The sequence below is a fragment of the Galleria mellonella genome, unplaced genomic scaffold (genome assembly GCF_026898425.1).
Source record: "Galleria mellonella isolate WM207_F2 unplaced genomic scaffold, CSIRO_AGI_GalMel_v1 utg65, whole genome shotgun sequence".
NCBI classification, from domain to species: Eukaryota; Metazoa; Arthropoda; class Insecta; order Lepidoptera; family Pyralidae; genus Galleria; species Galleria mellonella.
This window is the reverse complement of record NW_026442138.1, coordinates 6055612-6073112: the sequence shown is the minus strand read 5'-3', so window position 1 is coordinate 6073112 and position 17501 is coordinate 6055612. Positions and strand designations below refer to the sequence as shown.

The window sequence follows — 17501 nt, the reverse complement described above, 5'->3', positions numbered from 1 at the left end:
AAAGTCGGCGGTCAAAACTAGTTATATGTTAATCCCGGGTGTGGTTCATTTGTTTACCAAATTAATTAAAATATATTTTGTTTATATTTTAATAAGGTTCACAACACAACAACTTTCACATTGTAGTAATAAGATTACTTACTTCACTAATTTATAATTTTCCTTGTCATAGACAAGTTGCCCCTCAGCTTTGTAACTGCGCATGCCTAATCACAAAGTATATCAATATTGCCCAATAAAATTGTTGAAATTGAATCACTGTCCCCCTCGGCCCAATCAAATCAATCTGTATGATATGCTGTCCCTATGAGGTCATTGTTTATCATTCCCTTTGTGTTAGAACAAATATATATTTGTATACAAGTATCCTCAGTTTCATCATCATCATCATAAACCATTAATATTCTGATGATTGAGCTCCAGTCTTTACTTATATGAGGAGCATATTAACTTTCAATTTAATTGAAAAGTCCTATTCAGTTAAGATACCCAATACTGTAGGTAATATCTTCTTCTTTTCATTTAAGAGTTTTCTCTTGTCGGTGCAACTAATTTATGCATCTTCCTCCAGCCAGCTCTATCCCAGGTCATATCCTTTATCTCCCTATACGACATGACGCCTAGTGTTTCCTTTATCTGTCCCATGTAGTTATTCCTCAGTCTTCCTCTTCCTCTTAGGTAATGTACTTACACCAAAATCATCGTCAACATCATTTCAACCTCGAAATAGTTCTGAACTGCTTGCTTAGAACACATTAAAGATCATCGCTCCATCTAGTGGAGGGTTGCCATATGTAACACATTATTACTATATGACTTTATGTCGATATTATAGCATAACGTTGTTTTTTTTTTAATATCATTGTAGTAATTATTTATTCTGTCTCTATTAAACTATTTGATTATTTATATTTGATTATTTATATATTTGACTATTCCAAGTACTAGACCTTATTCTTAAAGAACCCAATAGTGCTTAAATTTTTTAGGTTTTATTAATGAACCTACTGTTAAAATACTAGCCAGACGGTTTGATATAGCCGGAATGATATTCGCCATAATATCTTGTTGGAGATAAAAAATATCTATAATTTATGGTAATTCATCGTCGCATGGATAACGGAAATCTAGTATAAAAATATTGGCATAATCACTAAAACTATTAAAGACCTATCGGATACCTATACAAGTCAAATCATTCGCATCCTTTTAAATAAGGAAGACTCTAAATCTTTTGTCCTTTTTAGAATCATGTCTCTTTGGTGAAAATGTTTAGTTTGACTTAAAAGATATTAATGATTCCAATTACAAACTACATATCAATATTGTAATATTAAATTTAATACAGAGGATACTCGTCTTCTGTAAGTAATTTCGTATTAGACAACACTATCCTAATGTTGGATATTTTCAATCGAGACATGTCCTGACGAACGGAAGCGGACCTCCCTACGCGAGCCGCATACTGAGCCGCGTGTAACGATCTCCGATACAAACTCCCATATAAACGAATATGTATTTGTCTATTGAAAAAATAAACATGATTGTATTTAAAGATAATGTATGTGCGATTGAGGACTAAACGGATGCCGACAAAGCCAAAAGATTAGTCAGTTCGTTTTATTTCGTCATTACTTATAATTTAGTAATAAAATAATTATGTACTGAAACGTTATCTTATTTCAACTTGTATCAGAACCTTGACCGTCAAATAACCCCTTATTCATAAAAGCGTCAAACCTCTTATGAACCTATTTGAGTTATTAAAGTGTTTTGCCTTTTTCTTTTGCGGTAATTTCTCAGTTTATCAGACAGTGACAAAACACTAATAGCTAAAATAGGCTGGTAGGACGTTTTAGTTTTTATGAATAATAGTTTATAACAAAGGTATTAAGCGCGATTAAAAGTTATTAAGTATATCTAATAATAATACCAAAGCATAGTTACATCAGGCAGGCATCAAGATATATGTCGGTGTCGTGTCGTATCAAGAGGTGAAGAGACTCGCTAAAAATCGTAATAAACGAGAAGAACGCAGCTCTTAAATAAGAAAGAAAGAAATTAAAAGTTAAAATGTATTTATAATATATCGAATTAAAAAGAACTCGATAGCCATTAGCTCAAATTTCGTCAACACCTAGGCCTATATACGTACCTGTTTAAACTTCAATCCAACTCTGCAGCGGTAACAAACATTATTCGAGAGACTTTGCTAATTAGACAGGTCGAGTGTTATTTTCGTCAAGACAGTAACTGCTGACAAACGCCTTTGATTACCTTATTGATTATAAATGACTTCATTTTTCGTTAAAGATTATTGCTTTTACCGTATTTGACTACATTGTTATTTTCACAATATCGTTCTTATCGTATTTACTAGTTTTCAGTTTAAGCTATAAATTATAATTAATATTTTTCTATTTCCTTAGTGCGACGAAGGCGGCGGCATGACTGAAAATATCAAGATTGAGCCTCCAGAGGCAGAAGAGCCCAGAGCGATGCAGAAGGTGCCATCTCTCTCGGATCTGTCTGATCCCGAGGCTTCATTAGGTAAGTGATTTATAACTTTACATATATTTAACAAGCAACCTACCTTCTAAAAGTAAATTGCATCAATAACAATAGAATATTGACAAAATAATTTTGTTATTTTACTGGACTACGACTAAATTTGCGCATTTTGTGTTCTGAACTCTAAACATACTACGTAACTTCCTTTTAAAAAGCCTTATTAATGATTCTGAATATTTAATCTACATACATATTGTTTGACGGGATTATTTTAATCATTTCAGCTTAGATTAAAATAATACGCTCATTTTAGTAACTATTGCTATGTAAATATATTTGAAATAAGAACACTAAAATATAAAAAAATCACCTATATTTAGAACGAAGGATGACAGGTGTATCCCATCTCTTTATAGGTATACAACCTTTAAATCACACCGTACAAGTTCAGCAGTTTTCATCCTGATCTCCCCTAACAACCGTGAAGGTTGAATGTTCCAATCATCGCATCCATTAGATTACCCTCTCACTAAATCACTTGGAGGAGAGGAAACTCCGGTGTCCGGACTCCAAAGTGTCCGTCCTGTCATCCTGTACGTTATAAGCTAATTTTCCAGTGCCGAGATCTCGTGCCAAATAAAAAAAAATGTACATGGAATATAAAAATAACATTATGTTGAATATGCTTGTACGTGTTGACAAAAAATACGATAAAATAGTACGTAAACAAGTCCATCTAAATAAAAACTAAAACTCTTGTTCGGATAATAGAGCAAGTAACCACTATGTTGTTTATATTCATATTGAAACTAAAAAAGTTGTAATTAAACTATCTTACTCTTTATTACATTCTTATTATTTTAATTAAATAAATACCTTAGTCAAAAACAGTCTGAGATTAGACTGTTTCTTAAATTTCATAATTAGTTTTCTTAAATTTGGCAAGGAATCGAATAATATGTCTATTGTCAAAAATATGTAGGAATATTAATATGACGGTTTTCTATTCGTGACTTACGAGTTCGAATTTCGCATTGATACACTTTCGTTAACCCCTGACGCAAACAGTGAGATGAATTTAACTTGTATATTGTTGTCTGTGACATCATAGTTCCCAAACGTAAGAACCGATTTTGATTTCATTATGTTTAAAATGTGACTTGAAAATATTGTTAAATGAAAATCTATTCAGATGTCTGTAGATCAACAGAGAATGTCGTGGGTGTTTTAAATTTTCAATTTAATAATTTTGTTGGATATTATTTCCCTGAGTCCAGATGGTAATCTGTAACTATTTTACAGCAAGTCAACAACCTTACTTTGTATAAAACAGCCGTACTTTCACCGTATCTCTCAGATTAGACACCAGACTTTGATATACCTGTAGAAGATAATGCTATAGAAAAGGATAGTAGTATAAGAAATCAATACAAAGATTAAAAGTTGATTGGACATCATTAACAAGATTTCAAATGCATAATATTAATTTTACTTAACACTAGCCGGATTTACTTACGTACTCATATCCCATACTTGACTAATTAAGACTTTCCAGCCCCCAAATTCCACATGAGTCGTATAAAATCATTATTCTATCTATACAATCGTTATTGCTAGCAAGTCCATGAAACAGAATCAAATAACCACATTCAGCGTCTTTCTTTCTCATGCAGTCGCTGATATATAATACGATACTTATAATAAAGTTATGAATAAAAAATGTTTACTAGGTTGGATAACAATTTATAATACACTTAAGACAAAAGAACACATCCTGTGATATAGATACTTTCGGTTACAATTTGAAATATACTTTCAATGATATCTCGTGTAGCATGATTATTATAATATGAAACAACATTTGTTATTTTTGAAACCTGTTGTTGTTATTCCTATATCTAAGACGAAAATAGCGTGTATAAATAATGAAGTTGTTCCTAAAGAACTGTTCTCTATCTGTAAAATTAAAATTTCAATTTGATATTATAGCTAAATTATTATTATAAGAACCAATATAAACTAAATTTTTAGAAGAATTGCTTCAAAATTATTTTATATTTAATTCTTGGTCGTTCATATCGTAATAGTTTTATTAAACCATAAAATTGTAAGTGTAATTTTAGTAATACATTTATAGGATAAGATATTTCGAGGTGTAAAGTTTGTACTTGTCTAATATAGACGTCAATCTCAACATTAATTACATACGAGAGATTCTTGCATCAAAATCCAGAAATAGTTCATTCAACAGATGTTTTGTTTTGATAAAAACTTCACTAAAACTAAACAGGAGAAGTGGGAATGGTCTGTTTCATGAAGTCGAATACATACATACTCTTAGTTAAAGTATTCTTAGCAAGACTAAACCGACAATCAAATTCCTTCATTTGGTTGATAGTTACAAAGCACCGGCGAACTCTATAGATGATTAGCAAATAGTTGAAGCCCGAATAGGATAATACGCCGCATCCTCGTTACGGTGCAGTTTCAGGCCTGATGCTTCCATAACCCACTTTGTATCGGTGAAAATAGATGGAACTTCCCCTATACGTAATAAAAGAATTTTGTATATAATGTATAAATTCTGCGTACTAGGAAATCACTTCACGAAAATTTGGCGTGTTAACACGAGAACATTAGATAAGCGATTAATACGATGAACATTGTGAATAAAATAATAATAATTTATTTATTTAACAATCCTGTATTATTTTTATTTTCCTAAACATGGGTTCAATCTTCTAATAATATATTAGAATTGATAGAGTAATGAGGACATTTTTGTTTCCAATTTTATTATGCATATGTTGTTATTTATGATTTTACGGTTGCCTGTATGCAAAAGCTTCAATTTATTCAGCGAGTTTTTCTCAGAAGAGGACTGTTCTTGGATTTTCTTTACGTGACAGACTCCGAAATAAGGATAGTGACCGATATAGCTGAAAGAATCGGCAACTGATAGGGAAGAATGGTTCTTGAATGGTGGCACCGTATTAGATGGAATAACGACCTCAATGCATTGCAAGAAATCAGTGGATGCAGGTGGCTCAGGACCGTTCCTTATGGAAGTCTACGAGAGAGGCTTATGTTCGGCAGTGGACAAATAACGGCTTACATGATTATGACGATGATGATGATATTTTATTAATATATTTTATTTTTTATTTATTATTATTTATTTATTTATTATTTATTTATTATATTATTTATTTATTTTATTATTTATGCATTTATTTTAAAATAAAATAATTTATTTGACTTATTCCTCAGTACTTTCCTACGTTCATTCATACAGCATTTGATGTAAGTACAGTAAAGAATGTAAAGTTGAGAAGGCTAATCTTAGTAAAGAATTTTATAGAACCTTACACTTTCATGATTATATCTTGCTTGGTACTATTTCATTTTTAATATTACTGTACTCATACAAGTGCATAACTTAACATGTTTTTCCCCTATTAGATACAATCTCATCGTATTGACTTATACAAAACAGTCGATTTTTTACCTCATTATATCTACTCCAATGGGTAGTACTCATTCTCTCTTTGATCTACGATTCTGTGCCAAAGCCATAACTTTCTTCTTCTCCACTTTAGCACCTATCCACGTGCTTGATTGTCCGCTATACCAAACACTGCAGTCTGTTTCAAGTATCCATCCATTTTTTTTGCATTCTAATTAAATTTGTCGCAAGTATAATGAACTCATCACGTTGGAGACATGAAAGTGTGTGCACTCTCCGGGTGGGCCGGCTGTGTATACGGGCCCATTGTTTTGTGTGTCTGTCTGTATTCGACGTGGGAACAACGTATAATGCGCCATACCTACTACCGAGCACACATCGTGTTTGTGCTTAGTCTGAAGATTATATACTATGTTGTTTATACTGTTTACATTTCTATTATCTACTTCGTTGAATTACTCTGACTATATTTTTGTTAATTGTCCAGAATATTGTCTAAGAATAGAGGATTTTGGCACATGTTTTTCTCTGACCGTCAGAGACTTAGCTCAAAAACAGATGGAAGAATTTTTCTCTTTCTTTTTATTTATAATAAATTTACTACTGTATTTCTTGCAGGAAATAATAGAGAGAATGATAATCCATATAGCTGCATTTTCAAATAATTTACGAATAGGTACAAAGTATTTTAGATTTTTTTTAATATCTAATTATGTATCGATAGAAACATTTATTTACAAATCTCACGAGTATATTAAATTGCTCTTTATAATATCTATCTTCTATTTATTTATAGTAGTAAAATAGAACATTTTTTTGCAGCCAGTTACAATAATGTTAAACATACCAAGTACTTCAAACATCATCCGTTCACGACTATGACAAATGAGTTCACCATCGTTTTTCGTCAATCAACCATCAATCATATTTATAAAATCTAACGACCCGACCCACTACATCGCTACATGATATACTTTATAGACGTAAATAAAAATTCTGTTAACCTAAGCATCATACGATATTAAACTTCTAGGAACCTAGGTGCTTACAACGTAAAATGCATTTAATTGACTCGAATAACTCACACCATATCAAATAAAACTATACTGTGTAAACATTGTGACTCATTGCGTAACTAATCTGCATGATGAAACCAAAATTCATGGCGTTCATTAAATTAATTATTATAGATAGCAATAAAACATAAATAAATAAATAAACCATGTCTATAGGCGACGGTTACCACTTTCCATCAGGTGGGCTGTCAGCTTATTTGCCATTCTAAGTTGCATAAAAAAAAACATTTTATAAAATAAGTCAGTAAATAATTAATAAATCAATAAAGAAAAATTGTATTACAATAATATTGATTCTTATATTACTTTGATAGCTGAACGAACCAATTTTACCTAGTATGAAAAAATCAAAAATTCTTTTTTTCTACTCAACCGATTTATCTTTGGAAATAATTAAGTTATATTAGTTAAATTATTAATAACAATGATGCTATTGATTTCTATTTCATCCTATAAATCAGTCACCCATTGAACCAGTCACGATGTAACAAATATTCACTAAGAAAGTATTTTCCGAAATTCTCACGACTAAGATAAAAGAGTCCATCCAGACAAAGAAGCATGAAAGAGGCAATTATATAATTAAACGCAACGTATAATAAACACAATCAAATAAGAAAATATGAAATAAGTATATATTGGTATTTTTTTATGTTTGTTACCTCATAACTCCGCCAGTTCTAAACCAATTAGAAAAATTCTTTTTTTATCTTTTTTGTATATTTACAGACGGAAATTTTATTAAAATCGGTTTAATAGTTAAGTTTTTAGATCAAAATAACTGCTTTTGTCACAATTGAAGTCGGTTTATTAATTATTATTATTAAATGCATTACGGAAAAAAATAAATAAAGGGAAAGCTTCGAAATACATCATGAATGAATATGTATGAATGCAATATCCATAAGTTCTGGACTATTTCACTTTGGTCTCGGAACATTGCGCGCCGTAATTATTGCGTTTGTTGTTATTCACCGATCGAAATACCACCCACAGGACAACTATTATTTTATAGAGATAGTATAAAATTTAAATCCTTTTTTTACTGGTGATCTAAACATTTTTCCCTGAGAACCATGGATCGTTAAGCCACAAAAAAATTTTAAACTCCTATAATATATTTGATGCTTCTTTTATACCACAAAGGTGGTAAACAAGCATACAGCTCGTCTAATAGTAAACGGTCACTGTAGCCTATGGATACCTGGAACACCTGGGGTGTCACGTGCACGTTGCCGACCCTGAAGAAACCTAATTATACCGTTTTTGAAGAACCTCATACTGCTCATATACTGGAGAGCATAGGGTTTTGTAATAACACGCGGTTCCCCCTGGAAAGTATCTGATATATTCTTGTTAAATTCGTCACGTTGAGCTAACTGACCTGCTTTTATCCTCACCTATCATCTTTCACTGGTACCCCGACAGCGTGTACGGATATTGTAGACGGAGTTAACATTCCATTCTCACCCATTAAAAATACTACTAATATACTTGTGAGATCCTGGTATAGAACGGGCCAACCCTTCTTTTTTCGTGGGGGTTATAAGACGTGAGTAAGGGAACTTTATGGCAGTAGCGTCCCTCTAAGCCTAACTGCGATTGCCAACGTGCCTGCCAAACGTGGCAACTATTGGTAAAGCCCCCCCCCCCCCAAAGGGAGTACTATGTTCAGCAGTAGACAGTTAACACAGATGGTGATACTTGACAGCTAGACGTGGATTATTAGTAAATAAGTGTATGAAAGGTTCAGAATATTTATCGTTCCTTAATCTGTGTTTCTTTGAGAAAAAATTACTCTGTACATGCTCTGTAGAGAAAACGTCATCTACTATGTTTTACTACTATAACCACACGGTAAGTTACATCATATCTGACTGTGAATTAAATTATAATAGCACATTTTAGCATAATTAAATTATACAAGAAGTATAATCTAAAAGCATCTGTGCATAAAAATATTTAAAAACACTAATACAATTATTGTTATATCAACAGCAATAAAACACAAATAAAAACGACTCGACCAACTTTGACGAAATTTGGTATAGTGAAAGTACTGCCTGGTTCAATATGTAGAATAATTGTTACTGCGATTTGAAAGTCTCATTGTCAATGATATTAAATCATTGGTCATTGTATGAAAAAATACAAACGCGAAAAAATAATGCGAACGACGCACAATGTCAAAAAAACATCTAATCCCTCCCCCTTCTCTCCCCATAGACAAGTGGCAAACTAATCCATGGAATCTTTATTGCTGGCGAGTCCATTACTTAGAATAAAACATCGCACATTGCTATCTCATTTCATTCCATGGGTGCGTTAGCGATGACATTCCATCGATGGATTTACTTGCCACTTCTCTAGAGAGCCTAGTATATAATATTTTAAATAGGTAGTATTACATAGATACCCATATATTTACTAAAATGTACTCATTCAAAATTTATCAATCTATCTGTTAGGCCACACACCTACAATACATATGTATTATCTAGGTACAAGTAACTAATAAGATAAATTAATTGGTAACAAGTAATTACTGATACTTCCTACATAACAATTCTTTATATCTATGATAATGCATATGTACAATAAATAATCTACAACTTTCACTGTGAAGTATCATAAATAATAATGTTATCAAATGTAGGCTTATAAATAATCGAGTAGGTACTTACATGAATACATAGAATTACTCGTAAAACATAAATGTAATAACTAATTAAAACACAACAAATTTAATTGTCAGTCGCCTAATATAATGCCCTAGGTATTCTCCTCATATTCTGATTTTATCTCATCATCATCATCATCATATCAGTTGTCTATTCACTGCTGAACATGAGCCTCCCCCTTGAGGGTCTTGTCAATAATTGCCAGGCAAACAGGTTGACAACCGCAGTAAGGCTTTGGTGATGTTTTAACAGGGATGATTTTTAGGAGGGATTTTATTTCATAGTACTTTATTTTTATGCAAGTACCTATTAATTAAATATGTTACAATAAATAATATAATCCAGATGATGATTAGGTCATCCCTGGTCACTACAAAAGTATTCTTGTTGTTATTTTTGTGAAAACTTTATAATTATAAATGACTTTTTTATAGACGTATTGTACTTTTGGACACTACCACAATGTCATAAAAATTAAAAAAGGAATATTAAGACTTTTTGTGATAATTGTATTACTTCCTTGTAAAGCCAACAAAACATAACTAAAGACAAACACAACTATTGTAATGATAGTAATAATAAAAAAAAATAAACGGTCAGTAGCCGGTTATCGTATCAACTGCGAGAACATTGTTAGCAATTTGTTTGTCGCTATCTCAGGGACACGAAGTGACTCATAATTGCAGAGAGATTTTAAACAGTAGCCTAACACATAATTTATATTGTATGTATGCGTGTTATAACTATAATAAATTTTCAAATGTGTGATCTATTTGATAAATTTTTGTATCCCGTGTAAACTGAAATAAAAAGTACTTTATATGTTAATTAAAAATAATGGTTTATCTGTGCACTAAATTTCTGTCGAGGTCTAAACGGCTAAAACGTGATTGAGTAACAAACACCTAAATATACAAATTATTACATTTTTAAACATCCGTTGTGTACCTAGTAATATGCCTAATTTGTTTATCTTTTTTTTAAAACGTAATGTATAATAAAAAGACAAAAATGTCTTCATATAAACGCCTTTAAATCTGTCGACCCATTTAGAGGATGCTTTTCCTTAGTAATTTGAAAGAAGAGCAATAAGTTCCTCTTCACATTATTATTCATATTTTCTATTAAAATCAATATTCTAACAAAACATATTTAGTTATTAAATAAAAAAGTATCAAAACTACTTACTGATTAAGACCAGTAGCTAGAATTTTTAAAGAGAGAAATTAAAAATAATAAACAGGTCAGTGTGGTGTCTACACGATACCTCAGGATGTTGCGGTGTCCACTTCCCTCGTATGTTGACTGATCTACAGGATGTTGCCAAAACTACAACCACGATTTTGTGTATATTCTCAAATCCCGTGTACTAAAATTACAGCGTTCCGTAGAAAACAATTCGATAATGTGTTTGTAAATATCTTACATAGTCATTCATGAATGAAGCCAGCTATATTACTCATGCGAATTAAGAGTCTTCACACCGAAACTTACCGATATGTAGCAATAGATTAGTTGTTCGATTTTCAAAAATAAATTGAAAGTACCTTTATTAATTACTAGCGGCCCGTCCCGGCTTCGCACGACTGGACATTTTTACATTTTAAAAAGTGGCCATTAATCTGCACACGCGACGGAAACTTAAAAATGGAGTAACTTCTCCCGTTGTCCCAACATTGCCCTATACTGCTCTGCTCCTATTGATCGTAGCGTGATGAAAAGTATACTATAACCTGCCCAGGAGTATCAAGAATAATTGTACCAAGTTTCGTTAAAATCTGTCGAGTTGTTTTTGTTTCTATAACGAACATACAGACATACAGATAGACAAAAATTTGACTGATTGCATTTTACTTTGGAAATATATTTCATGTACAGAATTGACCCCTCTACAGATTTGTTATAAGTATAGATTTAAAATACCCGTAACCGACAAGCGTACATATATGAAAAGATTGATGAATGTGGAGAAAGCGAAAGAAGTCTGTTTGAATCAAAGCATTTGGCAGTTCATTGTTTTTGCCTACTCCAATGGGAGACAGGCATGACAGATATGTATGTATGTATATAATTTTTTAAAAAATGTTTTAATAACAAATTAAAACGATAATTACAGAATAAGTTGAACTTAAACATACCTTTAACTATCTTATTAGAAAGTGCAAAATAAACATAATACTAGAGTAAGCACTGGAATAAAGAACGGACTAAAGCATTCCTTATTAGAAAATGAAATTTATCACTAAACTGTTAGCCATCAATGGTCTAAAAATATAGACCTACAAATTCCTAGTTTTACTGTGGTTTGATCTAAATCTAGTACAATAGGTAACTCTCTGTTATTTCGAATTTTATAATAAAGTCAGATTTATACTATACATTATCTTTAGGCTTGGTTTTAACTTCGACTTATTAACTCGGGTTTAGTCCCGGTGTTACTGTTTTGTAATAAGACTGAATTTTGTACCAAGATAAAATAAAATAATGAAAATATTAAATAATTATTATTTTCGAAAATTGACAGATAAATTCAATAAATTCCGAAAATCGATTAATACAAATCCAAGGCACTTTTAGTTTTTATTAGTACATAGAATATAATATATAGTATTAATTCAAAATAATAAATACAAAGTAATTAAAGACACCATGGCGTGTAAAGCAGTTTTTTATGCTCAATCAAGTCGAAACAGTTTCAGGTGACACGTGATAAAAAAAATCAATGTAGCAATTTGTTCTCTATGCTAGTATCAATAAAGTTTTAAATAACTTGCGTATTTGCATCACTTGCTTTTTTATAACATTATCACACATGTGGATTGTGGAAACTTAAGCAGTTGCATGTCATATGGTGCAATCATGATCAATGGTGACAGTTATCACGAATTAAAAAACTTTTACTGAATTCTATATTTCAATTTTTTTAATTTCTATTTTCATATGCGTAAAGTTGGAAATCGAATGAAGCAAAATATAATTAGGATTAATTTTCTCACAAGTTTAAACATTATTTTAAACTGCTCATTATATAATGTGTATTAAAGTAAGTGATAAAAATAAAAAAAAATACGTGCATAAATAGGTAACAAAAAAAATTTACATTAAAAGTTTTGATATCTTGTTTCGTGTAAGACAACCTACATTACAAAAAGAACTACTGTCTCATGCATTGTCACTTCTAAAGAATTTGCTCTATAACGTAGTGCTCCATGATTTGTACTAGCTATTATTATCTGTCTATATATTAATCATCAGATAATCAGATCAAGACCATCAAACAATCATATATTACCAGTTTATGGCAGAAACAATTAGGATAAACCAAGACTTTACCATTATGGAAATATCTCTCGACTCTCAGTACCTTAAAATTTTACTTTAATAAGAAAAATTGTATCCTAGGCCAAACATATTCTAATGAAGAGTGTGTTAAAATCTTAAGCAAACCTTATTAAAGCGCACGCTTCTCATAAATTTCATATTGTTAATAACAACAGGACCAAGTAAGTGCATTCTGTCTCATAAATAACTGAAATACTCTTATTAACATTTCTCATAATATAATAATTTTATACAAGGACCATGACATCTCGACGCAGTGGTCGGTGCACACAAAACGAGATAAATGCTCTTGCATTGCATCTGAGTAAATATACGGTGATATGTTTATGCTAAGGTTCAAATGTTTGGGGACGTCTTTGTACTCTATAAATACGTGAGACATTCAATTGAAAATCTTATAAACATAGAATTTAAATGGTCTAAAATTATCATGTTTTTTATAGTAAAAAAGTAGAAGCAGTGGTAATCATATCGCATGGAAAACGTTTAGATTCTGAAATTTTAAAATAATACCAATTGAGTTAATACTTGATTTATTTCTATTATATTTATTATATCAGCCGTTAACTCTCCACTGCTGAATACAGGTCTTCCCCATAAGGGAAATCTTGGCAGTGGTTGTGCCACACTTGGCAGGCAGCTTGTCAACCGCAGTCAAGTTTAGTGATGTTTTGAGAGGGACGCCGTCCATCCTTCAACTATTAAATTCTTTTAGTCGCCTCTTACGATACCCATGGGAAAGGAAAGGGTAGCTCATTCTATGCCTGGACCGTTATTATTATTAATCTAAAACTATTATTACTCACACCTAAATCTCTTTGTAAGGCTCATATTCGAAATCAAATATCCGAAGCTTAATATGGGCAAACAGTCAGTAAAACATGACGAAATTGCATATAAAGGTTTCGTTTTACCTATATGGCTACAGAAACCAAAAAGGAATTACTGAATGCATTTACCAAATTCCTTGCTTTTTTTAGATTGAGCTTTAATGCTAACGTATTTGATGTTGTCCAGTCGGTAATTATTTTTAAATTATTAACAGAATCTGAAGTTAGGTGTACGAGTAAGCTTATCAGAAATGCTTCGTAATTTATCGCGAAATAGTAGTTTCAGCGAATAATTCCAAACGAACGTTCTAAACTTTACGACCACAAAGCTGCAAACTATTTCTGTAGTCAGTTTCTATGTTGACATAAGAAAATTCTCATGAATGCCTACCATGTTGGCTCAAATAAACACGTGTTCACTTACACAAGTATAGTAATTGCGTCGCGACGCTGTATCTGCCTGCACACAGACATTCATCCATTCATAAATGTGGTTGTGAATGGCGCTGACCGAGGCGAAAGCTTCGAAGGAGTCATGCTCGCCTGGTATTTCTACAGACCAATCGGCCGACATGTTGTTTTATTTGTCGACCAACTGACCGCTAATGATCGCCGATGTAAGATAATTTGCTTTGTGGTAGAAATAGATAAAACAGTTACTGATTCTTATTCACAGTCCGCATATAATAACAGAGCTTTTTACCTGACAGAATTTATTAACTTTTTTTAATTGAAACACATCAATGGGCATCAATTGGATAGAGAATATAGGACCTACAATAGATAAGTTATCAAAAAGTCTAAGAGTCCCTGAGAAAGTAGCAAATATATCATTTCTAAAAGGTTTTTTTTTTATTTAAATGTGCTGGAATTATAATAACTGGTAAATTTTGTGGTGCTCCGAAACATTTACCTGTACAAATTTCAGACAATCCTTTCTTAGTGGCGACTGAATGTGAAACCTTAGTGAGCATAAGATTTATAACAATTCAAATAGAGTAGATATGCATGTGCTACCTATCTAATAAACTTCTAGATATTTTTGCTGTGCATTTAGATCAAAAAGTTTAAAGTTTCTTAATCAATATAGTTTTGCTTCCTAACCAATTATACCCAGTCTACAAGTATATACAAAAATATAATTTGTAAGGCTTGATATTTGTTTTTTCAAATCATAATATTAATTTAAAAAATTGTATAAGTAGTTAACATTACTTTGTAGTCAAAATTATAGCATCTTCGTCTAACAATGTCGCTATAGCGACACAATCCTTTACACACAATACTTTCAACAATCACTCCATTACATACATATATTGCAAGTAGTGTATTTATAGAAACAGTGGAATTTATAATACTTTTTTATGTTAAAAGCCTGTCAATGTCTACCATAACTGTTAAATAAAACACTTTAGTCAGGTAAAGGTTTTTTATGCTGACATTTTTATTAATTTGAATATACTTACTATTGTGTTTAAACTCGTATAGATTATGCGCGTCGCGTCGGCGCCTGCGTACACGCATTCAAATAGGCTCGTCGCCACCCCGCCACCTCTCGGCAAGAGCTACTGTATAGTTTGCATACTAATCCTCTCCATCATATACACCTCCATATTTTTATGTCCCAATATTAATATTATCTTTTCAACCACAGTCAGTTAAACTCACCGATGGATTTATTTCATTGACATTGAGTTCTATTTGAACAGCATAGGTAGAATTTTTATTTTTGCAATTCCCATTTCGAAAAGCGTGGTTGTATAGCAGTCAAATTACTCTTGTCGGTTCCTCGTTTGAAATTAATTTGCCATAAAACTGTATGAATATTTTCAATAAGTTTAGTATTTGCACCCACAAACAAAACCGTGAAAAGTAACAATTCAAATCCCAAATTACTTCTAAAACATTACTAAAAAGTAATAGAAAGAGAGTTTTCTTATCAGATTTAATTGAAAAATACATTTAAATAAAAAATTTACTATAAAAAGACACCTTAAGTTATAATTAACAAAATGAACATTTGAAAAACTATACTATTTAAAAAAAACCTTTGAACAACATAAAAATCTGTTTTCCCTCAAAAAACGCTAAAGTTATATCTGGTATATTATTTATATTATATTTTATATGTAAATGAACTCTAATCTAACAATTTACATTCATATTTTGTTTAAAAATATGTTGCTCTGATTAAATTTTATTATCAATACGCCTACGTTGAGAGTCCATTAGAATATTATTTTAATTTGTTTTATTTCATGAGTAGAGAATTAGTAGCGATGAAATACCTAAATAATCCTTTTATTGTGTTAATAAATAATGGTTATCCGATATCCGCTTTATTTATTATATGTATATATATTTAAAACGTACAAATAATATAATATTAATGTTATTTTTATATTACCGTACTAATACTCTTATAAATAAAATTGTAACTAAACAACTCCGGTATATGGGAGATATTTAAGAAAAAAACTATGTGGTGGGTCTTAATAAAAGCAATAGAAGCCAAAACAATACTTTTTAGAATTTTTATCTAACTATGCTGTATATTCGTTCTATAATTATACAAACATTGCTACACGAAATTGGATGCGGTTTTTACAGATGTATTTTTAAAGATCTTACGTAAAAGTTGGTATATATTTTATTTAGACACACCATCTAATAGTACTAGTCTATATCAATATTTCCTTCTCGTAACAGGCAAAGAACTAGACATTTATATAAATGGATAAATAAGTACAAGCTAATCGGACTTCTAACTTTCTATTAAAATGTTTATTAATAATTAGCAGCAGACGACTCATCTGCACAAAAAAAAATTGTCATTGATTCTGGTAGTTTTTTATTTTTTTTTTTTCTTAGTTTTTCATGGTTAAAAATGAAATGGTATGGCTTTTCGCTGATGAGGTACCAGTGCATTCAGGACGAAATCAAGTCAAGTCAGTTCCCAGAAGTTAACGACGATATTTTCCATAAGGGGGGGAGGCCTCATGGAAATTGACTTATGACAGTTTTGACTAGTTATATTGGTATCTATTGGCGTAATTAAGACTATTTTCCATGGAGACCTGACCCCTTAAAAAGCGCATATATATTCTCAGATACGAGTATGTCTTAGTGGAGCTTTGCTTTTTTTTAAACCACTGAGGTGGCAAACAAGCATACGGCCCGCCTGATGGTAAACAGTTACCATAGCCTATGAATGCCTGCAATACCCTTTTGAAGAACCCCATTTTGTAGTTTCTTGGGAAAACCTCGGCAAGGAGCTCATTTCATAACCTGAGTGTTCGTGGGAGAAAACATCTCTGAAACCGCGTTATACGCGACCATTTAGGGTGTAGGGTATGAGGGTGAACTCCCTGTCGATGGCGAGCCGTACGATGATAGAAAGTGGCCGTAGGCATCATATTGAATAATTCCTCTGAGCCCAGTCCGTTGTACAAGCGGTTGAATACACTTGCTTGCATCCTGGTCTATGTGTCTGATAATTCCGAGATGAGCACAGCACAACCAGCTTCCCTTTAAATATGCCTATGTTGGTATCTAGTAATAAGCCTACTAGTACTCGTTAGGTACTAATCCATTA

The 17501-nt window shown here is 31.6% G+C and overlaps 1 protein-coding gene across 3 annotated transcripts in view; it reads left to right on the top strand.

The window, feature by feature from the left end:
* LOC113519793 (ETS-like protein pointed) overlaps positions 1–17501 on the top strand; it is a 188213-nt gene that overhangs the window by 38712 nt on the left and 132000 nt on the right. For all 3 annotated transcript variants that reach the window (XM_026905003.3, XM_026905002.3, XM_026905001.3), the window contains exon 3: positions 2430–2550. In XM_026905003.3, coding sequence (XP_026760804.2) covers positions 2430–2550 — 121 coding nt within the window. The remainder of the gene's footprint in view (positions 1–2429; positions 2551–17501) is intronic.